Raw genomic sequence first — 14,824 nt, 5'->3', positions numbered from 1 at the left:
TGTTGTCCGGCATTCTTGCAACATGCCCTGCCCACCGTATCCTTCCGGCTTTGGCCACCTTCTGGACGCTGGGTTCGCCGTAAAGTGCAGCGAGCTCGTGGTTCATTCTTCTCCGCCACACACCGTTCTCCTGCACACCGCCGAAGATCGTCCTTAGTACGCGTTGCTGTAAAACTCCAAGTGCTTGCAGGTTCTCCTCGAGCGTGGTCCATGTCTCGTGTCTGTAGAGGACCACTGGTCTTATTAGCGTTTTGTACATGGTGCATTTGGTGCGTGGGTGAATCTTTTTAGACCGCAGCTTCTTCTGGAGCCCGTAGTAGGCCCGACTTCCGCTGATGATGCGCCTCCGAATTTCTCGGCTCACGTTGTTGTCAGCCGTCAGTAAGGATCCGAGGTAGACGAATTCCTCCACCACCTCGAAAGTATCCCCGTCTATCGTAACATTACTACCCAGACGGATCCGGTCGTGTTCGGTTCCGCCTACCAGCATGTACTTTGTTTTTGAGGCATTCACCACCAGTCCGACCTTTGCTGCTTCGCGTTTCAGGCGGGTGTTCAGTTCTGCCACCGTTCCAAATGTTCTAGCGATAATGTCCATGTCGTCCACAAAGCACACAAATTGACCGGATTTTGTGAAAATCGTTCCCCGGCTGTTGAGCCCGGCTCGTCGCATCACACCTTCCAGCGCGATGTTGAAGAGTAGACATGAGAGTCCGTCACCTTGTCGCAGTCCCCGGCGAGATACGAATGAACTGGATAGTTCACCCGAAACCCTTACGCAGTTTTGCACACCGTCCATCGTTGCTTTAATCAGTCTAGTCAGCTTCCCAGGAAAGCCGTTTTCGTCCATGTTTCTCCATAGCTCAGCGCGGTCGATACTGTCGTACGCCGCTTTGAAGTCGATGAGCAGGTGATGCGTTGGGACCTGGTATTCACGGCATTTCTGGAAGATTTGCCGTACGGTGAAGATCTGATCCGTTGTCGACCGGCCGTCGATGAAGCCGGCTTGATAACTTCCCACGAACTCATTTGTTTTAGGTGACAGACGACGGAAGATGATCTGGGATAGCACTTTGTAGGCAGCATTCAAAATAGTGATCGTCCTGAAGTTCTCACATTCCAAATGGTCGCCTTTCTTGTGAATGGGGCAGATTACCCCTTCCTTCCACTCCTCCGGTAGCTGTTCGGTTTCCCAGATCCTGACTATCAGCGGATGCAGACAAGTGGCCAACTTTTCTGGGCCCATCTTGATGAGTTCAGCTGCGATACCATCCTTCCCAGCTGCTTTGTTGGTTTTGAGCTGGTGAATGGCATCCTTAACTTCCCTCAGCGTGGGAGTTGGTTCATTTCCGTCCTCCGCTGCACTGGCGTCGTCGTTTCCTCCGTTGCAGTGGGCTACCGTGCCTACGTTCTCCACGCCGTTCAGGTGCTGATCGAAGTGCTGCTTCCACCTTTCGATCACCTCACGTCCGTCCGTCAAGAGGCCTCCGTCTTTATCCCTGCACATTTCGGCTCGCGGCACGAAGCCGTTGCGGGATGCGTTGAGCTTCTGGTAGAACTTCCGTGTTTCTTGGGAACGGCACAGCAGTTCCATTTCTTCACCTCCGCTTCTTCCAGGCGGCGCTTTTTCTCCCGAAAGAAGCGGGTCTGCTATTTCCGTTTCTGTTTATAACGTTCCACGTTCTGTCGAGTCCCTTGCTGCAGCACTACCGCCCTCGCTGCATTCTTCTCCTCCAAAACCGTTCTACTCTCTTCGCCGTCGTGGTTCGTTCCGTCGATTCCGTTCCACGTATCCGAAGGTGCTATGGCTGCTTTCACTGTACTCGAGGAGTCCTCTAGAGGGGCCTCATCGAGCTCGCTCTCGTCTGGCAACGCGACCTCGAGATTCTGCGCGTATGCTGAGGCGACATCCGGTTGATTTAGTCGCTCTAGGTTGTACCGTGGCGGTCGCCGGTACGGCACATTGTTGCGAATTTTTGGGCAAAAAGCCGACAGACCTCGTCAGTGCCAGTGGTAGAAGCGGTTTGATCATTCAGCTCCATTGACGATGGCAGTCCAAATTCTTTGCGCTGTTCGTTCACGTATTTTCAGAAAGCCCTCGGGTGACTTTTCAGCGTAGTCTTATTACCTCGCTGGTACCGCTGGAAGGATAGCCGGCTAGCCCGTTGATATTCATGATTGAGCCTCACATAGTGGTTTCTAAGCGGAAGTGTCCGGTGTGTTGAGAATTTCCGCAGAGCTGCTCTCTTAGCAGACTTCATCTATCGCAGTTGGCGGGTTTGCCATGGAGGCCGAGGTTCTTGATGAATTTCCTTGGGTACGTGCCTCTCGATAACGTACGCCTGGACATGGGAAAAAGTTTGAGAGGCGACTTCAACGTCACTAGGATCAAGAACATTTTTCCACTCAATACTGGTCAGAACTTCTCCAATACTTCGATGATCGGTTTTCTGGAAGTTGTAGGATACGATACCATTTTCGTTTGTTGTGGAGTTGATTGGACTGAGCGTGGCAGTGTTATACTACCGTGAATCGCATATCAGTCCCATCTTTGCTGGATTTCCTATGCAAATGGGACAGATATGTGATTCACGGCAGTATAGCTGTCCAGTAGGATGACAGCACCGGCGTGGATGGATGAATGTTCTGGATCTCGATAGAAAAAAACCACTGTGCGATGGTATCCATGAGCTACTGCTGAAATTGAAGTCGCCCAGGATGAAGACGTCGTCAATCGGAGAGGCGGACTCCATTACAGCGAAAACAGATTGACAGTGGGCTTCGGTGAGTTCGTTGTCACGAATCCGATCAGGAGGGTAACGTTAAGCCTTTTGAACGTTTGCTTCACTGTGATCCCGGTTCCAATTGTTCGTAAAATTTCACCTAGTTTGCATTGAGTCGCTATAAGATATGCACCGTGCTCGTTCAACACTCAACTTGAGATCTTCTCTTATCGGGTAGGTACAACAGTTGTTATGCACATTCCTCGTGCTGATTTAAAACAGATAGAACCAAGGGCTTTCGTTCACAATTCTTTTGCGTACATTAGACGGCTCCAGCTGTATGATGAACGTTTTAATTACGGTCAGATGCCATTCAGGGTAGATTACGCTTCACATTTGAACCTAAAATAATGGTAAGGAAGATCAAACTACATAATTCAGAACTTCAAAATATAGTTATATCCGGACGACGATGGCACAACGTTGTAAACAATTGATGCCGACTGCACGGTGTTCAAATTGGACGTGTTTAGAAGCACATTTTGCGCGGGTTGTGGGGCCGGTGTTAGCTGAGTAATTGCTACCGGCTGTGGCTGTGCTGGTTTGGCAACACTTATCGTCACTGGTCTGTTGCCATATTGAACCGTCGGTTGTTGCTGATAGCTGCTGTCGTCGCTGCAGCCATCGTCTTCTTCGACAATGTCGTCCACCTCGACCAGTTGCGTGTTCTCTGGAACGGGCACGGCCAGTTGTTCGACGCGTTGAGCGGGTGTCTTGCGTTTTTGCCTGTATTCGCCTGTGAAAAGAGAGAAATTATTTGGACAATGCATCACTTCTAGATAAAAGCTCTCGCAGTTGGCTTACCTGTGTGAGTACTTTCATGTTCTAGCATCGTTCGCTTCAAAATAAAAGATCTTTCGCAATAGGAGCACTTGTGGGGTTTGTCGCCTGAAATTGTGAGTACATTTTATTATTGTAATAGTATAGAAAGCTTTAGTTTATCGCCACCTACCGGTGTGGGTCATTTCGTGCCTCCTGTAGTTCGTGTGGTTAGCGAAAGCACTGTCACAGTACTGACACTTGTACGGTTTCTCTCCGGTATGCGTCCGCATGTGATAACGCAGGTGCAGCTTGGCTTTGAACATCTTCGAGCAGACCTGGTGGAAAGAATCCGAAAATGAAAGGTTTAATTCGTAGTTCACCTGCTTGGCCGGCCGCTCTCGCTTACCTCACACCGATACTGGGGAACCTCTACATGATTGGACATGTGGATCTTCAATCCGGCTTTCTGACGGAATGCCATTCCACAAACAGTGCACTGCGAAAGAAGAACAATTAGCTTCAATGCAAACGGACGTTGTCCCAGTTAAGGTTACCTGATGTGGTTTGTTCTCCAAGTGCATTTGCTTCATGTGGGTGGCTAAGCTGTGCTTGCGAGTGAACGATTTACCGCAAACTTCACATGTATGCAGTACGCTGTCGTGCTCTTTGCTTTCGTGCATGAGCAAATCATCTGTGGTGAAGAACTTGAGACCGCACAGCGCGCAGACAAAGTTCTTGAACTTGTACTTGCGCCGCTGATGGCTGACGATCCTCTTTCGGTCGATAAACCGCTGGAAGCACACCTGACACTGCTCCGGTTTGTCTCCGAACTCCAAATCCGCCTCCTGCTTGTCGATCCAATGTGAAGATTGGCCATGGGCAATCAGCTCTTCCTCGTTCTGGAAGGATTGATTGCACATGCGGCCACAGCAAACCCAGCCGAATTCCTGTTTGGTTGTTTCTCTGACCCGGGCTATCAGGGCCACCGGTTCGCCCTCCGGATGCAGCCGCACATGTTCCCGCCTTTTACCGGCGACTTTGAAGCGCAACAAGCACTTGTTACACTCCCAGGCGACTTTTAATCGCCGAACGCGTTCTTTGTGGTACTCTATGTTCTTGTTTGTATTGAACTTCCGAAGACAACCGTCGCAGCAAAGTTTTTCATCCAATTTCGCCGCCTTTTCTCTTTTCCAGACGTGATTTATCTTTCGGTGCTCATCCAGCTCAACCGCTGTTTCGTACACCTGCAAACAACCGCAACAAACGTGACTGTTCGGTGGAATTTCAATGACCTTGAACAGTTCCTGCTCCTTTTCGCTCAATTCTAGATCCTTTTCCGTTTGGACTGGAATTCTTGGAATCCTTTTTCTCCTTGGCCTCGGACCAGCACCTCTCTTCCGAGGCGTCGGCTTGGATTTGAGACCAGCTTTCTTCCGTTTAACCGTCCGTTCCTCGTCGCCACTTTGCTTCCAATCGCTATCGGTATCATTGTCCGGCTCGAAATCATCACTTTGTTGGGCAGCCTCCTCCACGCCCAGCACCTCTTCCGGTGGCTCACATTTTATTTCCACAAAATCCGACGGCGTCTCAAGCGTCTTGACAGAGCCCGGATCCACCTCCTGCGCTACCAATCCCATGTCACTTGCGTCCACCTGCAGATCCTCCGGCGATTCCGCCTTGAAAAGCTTCCGAAGCTTTGCATCACTGTCCCGGGTGGTTTTCGCGAAAGCATCCAGCAGCTTGACCGTTTCGAAACAATCGGCGCAAATTGTTGCCGGCAGGCCATCGTTTTCATCAATCTAAAATTATATCAAAAGAATCGTCGAGTTGATCGTTTATCACCCGAAAACACCACCCATCCTCACCTGCACGGCCGTGTAATCCGTGATGATGTTCGCAATGAAAGCATCGCCCAACTGGGTGAAGATCGGAACCAGCTTCCGCTGGCGTCTGTTTCGCTTACTGCTGCTGCCGCTGCCATCGGTGCTCATGCATGTTCGGCAAAGTTCTGCTTCCCGCTCGCGTTTGCGGGACTTTGGATTAGCCATCGCCGTGTGGCACTGAACACGATCGCGAAGATACTTACCTTCGGGTAACACTAATTTACCATTAAAAGACTTTTTTAGACGATTTTTTAAATAGAAGTACAAGTATATGTCTATTATTTTTTACAAAATAGTTGTCGTACTGCTTCTTCTTCTTCTTTCCTCTGGTCGAAGCTGTTGTTCTGACAGCTTCTGTGTGTGGCCCGGTGACGACGACCATATGGCCAGCTGACTGTTGCCGTCTCTTTTCTTGTGACGGCTAGCTTTGATGTTTCGTTCAGTTCGTTCAATTTGTACTTTTGTTTACAAACTTAGCTTAGCTTGTCGTATGAAATCTGTTACCTCTCTGTAAACCTTCATATTTTTAGATTTTAGCAAGTCTTGTAGGCTGTGAAATTGCAACTCAAAGTCGAATTTGGATCTTAATATTCCGAATCTAGGGCAGTGCATTATGAGGTGGTCCGCAGTTTCTGGTTCGTCGCATAGTTCGCATTCCTCGGTTTCCTCCAGCTTCATTTTCGCTAACCAGAATTTGGAAAAATCGTGTCCCGTCATCAACCTGTTGATCAACCTGACATCGGATCCGGGCAAGTCCACGTTTGTATACCACGGTTTGGTGCTAAAAGCTGGTTGGATATCGTAGAATTTCTTCCCTTTTTCAGTCGAATACTCCTGATACCATTGGGTTGTTTGCTGTTCGCTAATTGACCTGAAGCGATGTATGGCGTCTTTCATAAACAATCTGTTATGAAAAACAGGAGCATCGTCTTGCAGTCCCAATTTGGCGAGTCCATCGGCGATTTCGTTTCCTTCAATGGAGACATGACTCGGTATCCACTGGAAAGATGTTCCCCATGCTTGAGCGATGTTCAAAATTTCCACAAGTACAGCGGGACCTGCTTTCTCTTCTCGTACGGTCTCCAACATTATGCAGGACGATTTGGAATCGGTGAGTAGGACGACTCCTTGCATTTTTTGTTCTTCAATGTATGTCATTGCTATCCTTATTGCAGTGATTTCCGCTCCAGTTATGCTAGTTTCCTCCTTCAGTCGGAAGAAGCATCGTCTTCGGTGGCTTTCCACGTAAATCCCTACTGCACATGTTGAGCCTTCCCTAGAAGCGTCTGTATAAATTCTCGGCTTGCCCTTGTACTTTCCGTTTAGCAGGAACAGGGCCATTTGTTTCAACCTTACGGGGTTCATATTCCGCTTTGCGACCATGTCCTGGTCCATTTCTGGTGAGATGTGCACTTCGCAAGTGGCTCGGTAGCTGATACCCACCATAATTTGATCGAAAGTTTCCTTATGTTTCAAGTAAAGTCTCTCCATGTAGGTATACTTGTCAGCATCGGATTCCACGATTTCTTGAAGTCCTTCAGTCAAGATGTTATTTTGTTCTATGCATCGAGCAATGAACCTGTTTGAAACGTATTCCTGCCGGATACTGATCGGCTCTTGTCCAGCTATGGCCAGCAGTGCGTTGAGCGGAGTTGATCTCGTGCAACCGGTTATTTTTCTCAAGCATTGGTTATTCGTGATCGCTAGTTTGTTCCTATTAGTTTGGCATGAGTTGTTGTGTATAACGCACCCATACTCCATTACACTCCTGATCAGCGCCACGTAAATTTTGGACATGACCTGTGGGTGGGATCCCTTTTTGATTCCAGAGATAACTTTCACCATATTTAGCCGCGTAGACAGCTTTTCTTGTAGCTCCCTAGTATGGACACCGAAACCTAAACCTCGATCGAAGGTTACTCCCAGGTAACGGTGGGTGCGTACCAATTCAATCTTTACTCCATTCACCATAACGTTTATTTCTCGGTTGCTGTTCAAGAAAAGTATTGCTTTCGTCTTTTCCGGATTGATTTGAAACTCCAATTCCTCCGCGGTAGCTACAAATTTATTCATAAACGTTTGTGCCTTAACTTCCAAGTTTTCCAGTGACTTTTCGCGAATTATGATGGCAAAGTCGTCTGCATACTGCACCAAGACCACCCCTTCTTCTTGGATATCATGCAGACTCAATGTATAAATATTGAACAGCGTCGGTGATAGAACATCTCCTTGCGGTAGGCCGTTGTTGATAGTTCTCTTCAGCGTCCCATTTCTCATCTGGAATGATATACATCGATTCTGTAGAAAAGATGATACCCAGTTCGTAATTCCTTCCGGTACAGCTAAACCCACCATCTTGTTAAGCAGTTTCTCTGTGTTGACAGCATTGAACGCATTGCTAAGATCCACACAGATCATTGTAGTGATCCACTTTTCTCGTTTGTTTCGCTGAATTACGTTACTAACATATGCAAGTGCTGTGGTAGTAGACAGATTTTTCCTGAATCCAAAGCAGGTGGTAGGGAGTATAGAATTATTTTCCAGGTGGCTCTGTATTCTCTCGAGAACTGCTGTGTTCGTTATTTTTGTCAGCGTAGAAATTAAAGATATTGGACGTTTTCCTTGAACCGTAGACTGGTCTCGTCCTGGTTTAGGAATTGCTACCACTCGAATAACCTTTAGCTCGTCGTCTATAGCTCCTCTCATCCACATCTCATTTAGATCGCTTATGATGTTCTCTGTTACACTGGGTTGAAGTCGTTTGAGCATTTCGTAGCTGATTCTGTCTTCGCCTGGCGCTGACTTGTTCTTTTTCTTTGACAGGATCCTGTCCCATGTTTCTTTGTCCAAAATCCTATCCTGTAGCATGCGTTGTGTGGGGTAGCTGATGTGCGGATCATTTCTGCCAAAGTGGGTATCCAAAAATTCTTCTGCCATTTCCCTGTCGTCGTAAAGCACATTGTTTTCCTGCCTAAAGATGCGTTTGCCAGTCATTCTGCCTATCTTCAGCCACAGTTCCTTTGAGCTGGTGAACGGTGTGATTTCGTCCGGTAACTTCTCAAACTTTTTCTTTATCTCCTCTCGTTTTGCTCGTTGAAACGCTGCTGCCATTTTTTTGAACTCGATAAGGTTGTCCAGCGTGGAACTACGGTTGAAGTTCCTCCTCGCTTCCGCCTTCTTCTTCCAAGCTTCATCGACTTGATCAGACCACCATACTTTCGGAGTACGTGTATCCTTCTTCCTGTTTTCTCTGTAGATCTTTTTCACCTGCTTTGTTAGATCTCCAACCTTCTGTATTGTTTGCGGGTCCAACTTAGCGAGCCGATCACCAATTCTCTTCGTGTTGTAGATGTATCTCGACTGTTGATGTCTTTGAACGGCGATTTTTGTTTCTATAGTCAAATGATGGCTACCCAAGCTGTAATCCATGACTGCCCATTCTGCGTCCAGGTATATGTCTCCCGAACACAAAGTGACATCTATTGAAGAAGCCTTCCTGCCTAGCTGTATCGGTACGTACGTGCTAGCTCCATTGTTGAGAAGGATTAGTCCACTTCCGTTGACTGCAGTCAAGAACATTTCTCCCTTGCGGTCATTCGAGTCGTTCCCCCATACATGATGATGCGCATTGATATCACCTCCAAAGACAACCCTCTTGTAATGGCGTATGGAATCCAGAATTTTGTTCACATCTTCCCCAAACTTTTCGGTTGATATTGATGGACTTATATATACTGACAGTACTACCAGATCCAGGGACAAAATCAAGACGCCGCAGACCTGGGTATGGTCAGACAGTATCGGCAATGGGATTCTTCTGTAGTTCAAATTTTTGTGTACCATTATAGCTGCTCCCCCATAATTATCGTATCTCGAATGACAAATCAAATGATAATCAGATATTCGATATTTATTGGACTGTTCGAGTGTTTCGTCAGTCCAAGTCTCTGACAGTAATGCAATTTCATAATCACCACTTACTAATGCCCTCTGCACTTCTGATTTATGCTGAGTTAAACTCTGAACATTGCATTGCATTATCCTAAGCCCTTGATCCATTTCGAATTATATGTATGAGTTGAGTTGATTTTCTATTGTGTGCGAAAAGCCTACATATTGGTTTTACAGTTTTATTTGAGGTTTTCATCGACAGTATGTGCTAAGTTGAAATATTTTTCAGTACAATGTTTGAACTTACGTGCGATTTCTTCCGAGTCTTCCAGTTGGTTCAGGAAATCGGTGTAGAACGACATCATGGTAGCCTTCACGTTCAGGCTAGCCGTCATTTCTGCCTTCCGTTGTTCCTCCTTTGCAATGTTTTCCCATCGTTCCTTCTCCGATACTTTGAACGGGTTGTTCAAAGCGGTTCCGTTTTCGTTGTTTGTCACCGTATCTTCTTTCGTAGTTTCATCCTTGTTCCTTCCGTTGTTGTCCGTTCGTTGTCTTTTAGCGCCTGCCTTCTTCTTGACTTCCTTGTCCTTGAAAAGCTTGACTGCTGGGGTAATTTTTGTCCTCTCTTGATTCGCCTGTGCCCACTGTTTGCGGAATCCGATCGTTGTCGATGTTCCAGCTGCCGACGCGAAGGTTTCTTGTAGCGTTGGGAATTCTTCCATATTGGCTAGCGGTTCGAACATGTTACTGGTGAATGGTATTTGCTCCCTAGCTTCAACGTACGTGACTGTGCGCTTTGCCATGAGTCGTTTAATGCTGACCTGTCGTTGCTTCTCTGGGCATTTGTCGAATCCTGATGTATGCGCCGTTGACTTGCAAAACGCACATTTTGCCTCATTCGTACAGTTCCTGAACTGATCTGGATTCTCGTGCTGCATTGAGCATCGTTCGCATCTCTTCCTTCCTTTGCACTGGTTTGTTCGGTGGTTGAACCTGAGGCAGTTTTCGCAAATGACTAGCTTCTGCACGAACGGTGTAATGCGGCTGGAGCAGCAAAACAGTTTCACGCTTTCTGGCAGCACATTTGATCGAAACATGATGCTCACTCTGTTGGTTGGCGTTGGTGCTCCATCCACGAACCTGTTCAGTCGGCGGACGCTCACGATTGGCACTTCACACTGGAGGTCTTCGAAAATTTCCTTTTCATTGATGTCAGCTGGTACCCCAGCGATCACACCCGTAACGCACACTAGGTGTAGTGGGACATATGCTCTGTACCTTCCAATCCTACCTGCTTGGACCTCCTTCACCAGCGAATTGGCCTTTGTGTAGCTGTTCAAGTAAACCATGATTTTGTTACGGCCCACCTGCTTCATGTCCACAATATGCCTTCGGTACTGTTCCATCTTCCGGAGGGTTGACCCTACGGAAAATTTGTTGATGCGTTCCTCCATTGTGAGTGGCTCGAAGTAAATCCTGTATGGACCTGTATCCTCCATCGTGTATTCGACGTTGATCAGTTCCTTCCTTTGGTGTGTCGCCTTCGGTAGTCCTTGCTGGGCAGCTTGCAGCGCGAGGCTTTGAGCGCCGGATGCCATGTCCACATCAGCTGAATTATTCCCCGGAAGCTCCGGGGGGTCTCCATCGACACTCATCCTTTTCTTTTCCCGTTCACCTCTGCTTTTTCCACGTGTATTTTCACTTCACCAGAAACAAAATGGCGTCTCCCTTTTTTCCGCCGATCCAAAATGGCGTTTAGCGTCCTATCGCTGTGTACAACAGTATCACACTTTTCCTCCAAATACTTCTCTTCCTTGGCTCACTATTTAATATGCACTAGACTTTTTTCAAAATCCTTCACTTTAAATTGCGATATTCGAAGAAGATATTTTCCGCTGATAATAATCCGAATATGATTCACTCCGACGCGTGTCTACGAACCGTTGCCGTTGAGGGCTCACAATCGAATGCTTGTCGTACTGCACTGTTCTGTAACTCTTTTGATGTAAAAATTTTGATCATTTTAACGTCTCTCCTTCCTTGTTACACAAAGTGTAAGCGGAACTGATGGATTTTGACGTTTCAGACTTGTGAGACAAACATGAGAAAAGTGAGAAGCGGTATTAAAGTGAGAGTGAGTAGCGGACTCTGGAACCGTTATAATTAGGGGAAAGAGGGACATAATGGCTAGTTTACCTACTCCTACACTGAAATAAATTTTGTTGTAGTTCCTACCGAAACCACTAAAATTCAGCTCATTACTACAAATCTAGTACTACACCGAGCGTGCCCCATAGTCTATTTTACGAAACGACAACAGTGTTGATATTGATATTAACACTCACGGGCTTGGGCGCGACCTCCTGTCAAATTTTCATTTAAGAAATTAACGATCAGCTGATCCGAAACGTCTTGTAAAATGGCTCATTCCCCGTTTCTGCAATGAAATGGTGCAAAAAGCGTGGGTATTATGGGTATTAGAAATGGAGAAAACAAAGTTTTGCTCAAACAGCATCAAATTAGGCAATGAATCATAATACCCACACTTTTCGCACCATTTCATTGCAGAAACGGACAATAAGGCATTGAAGAAAACATTTGAACTTTGTGTGAAGTGTGAATTCTGTGAAGACATTTATTTTTGTGAAAACATATTGAAGACTTTTCAAATTATGTGAAAACTTTTGAAGACATTTGGAAACTGAAAAATAATATTTATGTTATGGGGCACGTTCGGTGAAGTACTAGATTTGTAGTAATGAGCTGAATTTTAGTATGGTGAGAAGGTCAATCCTCCGTTTCTGCTATGAAATGGTGCAAAAAGCGTGGGTATTATGATTCCTTGCCTAATTTGGTACTGTTTGAGCAAAACTTTGGATAACTATGTTGTTTATGTTGCAAGAAATATAGAAAACAGCAACACTGTTGTCCAAAGTTTTGCTCAAACAGCATCAAATTAGGCAAAGAATCATAATACCCACACTTTTTGCATCATTTCATTGCAGAAACGGAGAATTAACCTTCTCACCATACTAAAATTCAGCTCATTACTACAAGTCTAGTACTTCATCTATCTGTCCTATTGATCCAAACCAATATTTCTAACACAGACTGTGATTCTAATCTAAATGCTTTTCATGTTTTGTTGATAAGATCTTACTAATTCCTTATTTTTCTATGGGGCAGTTCGGTGTAGTACTAGATTTGTAGTAATGAGCTGAATTTTAGTATGGTGAGAAGGTCGATTCTCCGTTTCTGCAATGAGAAGGTGCAAAAAGCGTGGGTATTACGGTTCCTTGCCTAATTTGATGCTGTTGAGCAAAACTTTGGATAACTATGTTGGTTATGTTGCAACAAATGGAGAAAAAAACAACACTGTTTTCCAAAGTTTTGCTCAAACAGCATCAAATTAGGCAAGGAACCGTAATACCCACGCTTTTTGCACCTTCTCATTGCAGAAACGGAGAATAGGACAGATCGGTGAAGTACTAGATTTGTAGTAATGAGCTGAATTTTAGTATGGTGAGAAGGTCGATTCTCCGTTTCTGCAACGAAATGGTGCAAAAAGCGTGGGTATTATGATCCCTTGCCTGATTTGATGTTGTTTGAGTAAAACTTTGGGCAACAGTGTTGTTTTTTTCTCCATTTCTTGAAACATAAACAACATAGTTATCCAAAGTTTTGCTCAAACAGCATCAAATAGGAAGCAATCAGTGAAGTACTAGATTGAAAGTAGTGAGCTGGATTTTTGTATGGTGAGATGATCAGTTCTCCGTTTCTGCAATAAAATTGTGCAAACAGCGTGGGTTATATGATTTCTTGCCTAATTTGATGCTGTTTGAGCAAAAGTTTGGGTAACTGTGTTGTTGTATTATTTATTTCTTGCAACTTCAACAACACAGTTTGAATAAAAACTGCTCCAAAATTTCCACAGTGGTGGAAATTTTGGAGCAGTTTTTATTCAAAATACTATTCAGATATGACAACCACCATTTCTAGGGAAGTTAAGAATATTTGCTGAAGTATTGAATAATTTTAGATAAATAATTATTTATAGAAAACAAAACTCTCTGGAATGTGTTGGTTATTTAATAAATAGGACGCAATCAGTGAAGTACTAGATTGAAAGTAGTGAGCTGGATTTTTGTATGGTGAGATGATCAGTTCTCCATTTCTGCAATGAAATGGTGCGAACAGCGTGGGTTATATGGTTTCTTGCCTAATTTAATGCTGTTTGAGCAAAAGTTTGGGTAACTGTGTTGTTGAAGTTGCAAGAAATAAAAATACAACAGCACAGTTACCCAAACTTTTGCTCAAATAGCATCAAATTAGTCAAGAAATCATATAACCTACGCTGTTTGTACCATTTCATTACAGAAATGGAGAACTGATCATCTCACCATACAAAAATCCAGCTCACTACTTTCAATCTAGTACTTCACTGATTGCTTCCTATTCTTCAAGATAACTTCCAGAGCAACCAAATACTTGTTAAATATAATTTTTCGCCACCAAAGATTCTTAATTTTTTTATTTTTTTTTAGTTTCATCTAGGACTTTATCCGAGAATTCTCCTCTAGCTTTTCAAAAATCTCTAAAAAACAGAAATAAAAGTATTACCGATGATTTTTTTATTCGGAAATTCTCACTAGAACTTTGTTTGAATTTCAAACAAAGCTTCGTCCAGAATTTCCCGCAGATTTGTTCGAAGATTTGTTAAGGGCGAACGGGACGGTCAAGGAAATATCCGCCATTGCTCTGTTGCTACTAAGATGAAAATCTCAAATTGTACTTCATATTTTGCAACAAAAACCTATCATTGTGAATGCTCACTTGCAATGAATATGCGGGTTGTTTTTCATCATCTTCAGTGCGATAGAACTCGAGATTACCATCTTCAAAATCGCGAGGCAAATTGTTGGAAAGAGAGGCAAGATAGGAAAAAAACAGCACGGCGCCCCGTTTCACCTTAAGATTTCTCCAGTAATTTTTCCGGAACTCCTAGAAGATTTCATCAAGAATTCCTCCAGAAATTTCTTCAAGAGTTTCTCGGGAATTCTTCCAGGTGTTCATCGGGAATTCCCCCAGAAGTTTTCCGAGAGCTTCTTCAGGAGTTCCTCTTGAGTTTCTTCAGGAGCTCCTCGGATTTTTTTTGCAGGAATTCCTAGGAAATTCTTTTGTGAGTTCCTCCAGAATTTCTTTAGGGGTTCTTAGGGAATTCCCCCAGGAGTTTCGCGGGAATTACTTCAGGAGTTTGCTGAGAAGTTATTCAGGAGTTCCTCGGCAATTCCTTCATGAATTGCTTAGGAATTCCTCTAGGAGATCCTCTGGAATTTCTCCAGGCGTTTCTAGAAAATTGCTCCATGTATTCCTCAGAATTCCTTCAGAATTTCCTCAAGAATGCCTCCAGGAGTTTCTCAGAAATTCCTTCTGGAATTCTTCGGGAATTTCTCCAGAAGTTCTTCGTGAATTCCTCCGGAATTCCTTCGGGTACTTTTCCAGGAG

At 44.9% G+C, this 14,824-nt stretch overlaps 1 protein-coding gene across 1 annotated transcript; it reads right to left on the bottom strand.

Annotated features, from left to right (window-relative positions):
- Nucleotides 1-3,060: 3,060 nt before the first annotated feature.
- On the bottom strand, nucleotides 3,061-5,685 carry LOC109408734 (zinc finger protein 418). The gene is made up of 6 exons (XM_019682106.3): nucleotides 5,411-5,685; nucleotides 4,100-5,344; nucleotides 3,952-4,041; nucleotides 3,736-3,880; nucleotides 3,588-3,671; nucleotides 3,061-3,519 (listed from the first exon to the last, which is right to left on the bottom strand). The coding sequence occupies exons 1-6, from the start codon at nucleotides 5,591-5,593 to the stop codon at nucleotides 3,161-3,163; spliced, it is 2,106 nt and encodes a 701-aa protein (XP_019537651.3). The 5' UTR covers nucleotides 5,594-5,685; the 3' UTR covers nucleotides 3,061-3,160.
- Between the last annotated feature and the right edge of the window lie 9,139 nt (nucleotides 5,686-14,824).

Source organism: Aedes albopictus, chromosome 3, assembly GCF_035046485.1.
Source record: "Aedes albopictus strain Foshan chromosome 3, AalbF5, whole genome shotgun sequence".
NCBI classification, from domain to species: domain Eukaryota; kingdom Metazoa; phylum Arthropoda; class Insecta; order Diptera; family Culicidae; genus Aedes; species Aedes albopictus.
This window is presented reverse-complemented; position numbering and strand designations above follow the sequence as displayed.

Coding starts and splice junctions, on each gene's coding strand:
- LOC109408734 (XM_019682106.3), bottom strand. CDS start 5,593: ATGGCTAATCCAAAGTCCCGCAAACGCGAGCGGGAAGCAGAACTTTGC. Junction 5,345..5,410: donor CGGATTACACGGCCGTGCAG/GTGAGGATGGGT, acceptor ATATAATTTTAG/ATTGATGAAAACGATGGCCT. Junction 4,042..4,099: donor TGGAGAACAAACCACATCAG/GTAACCTTAACT, acceptor CTTCTTTCGCAG/TGCACTGTTTGTGGAATGGC.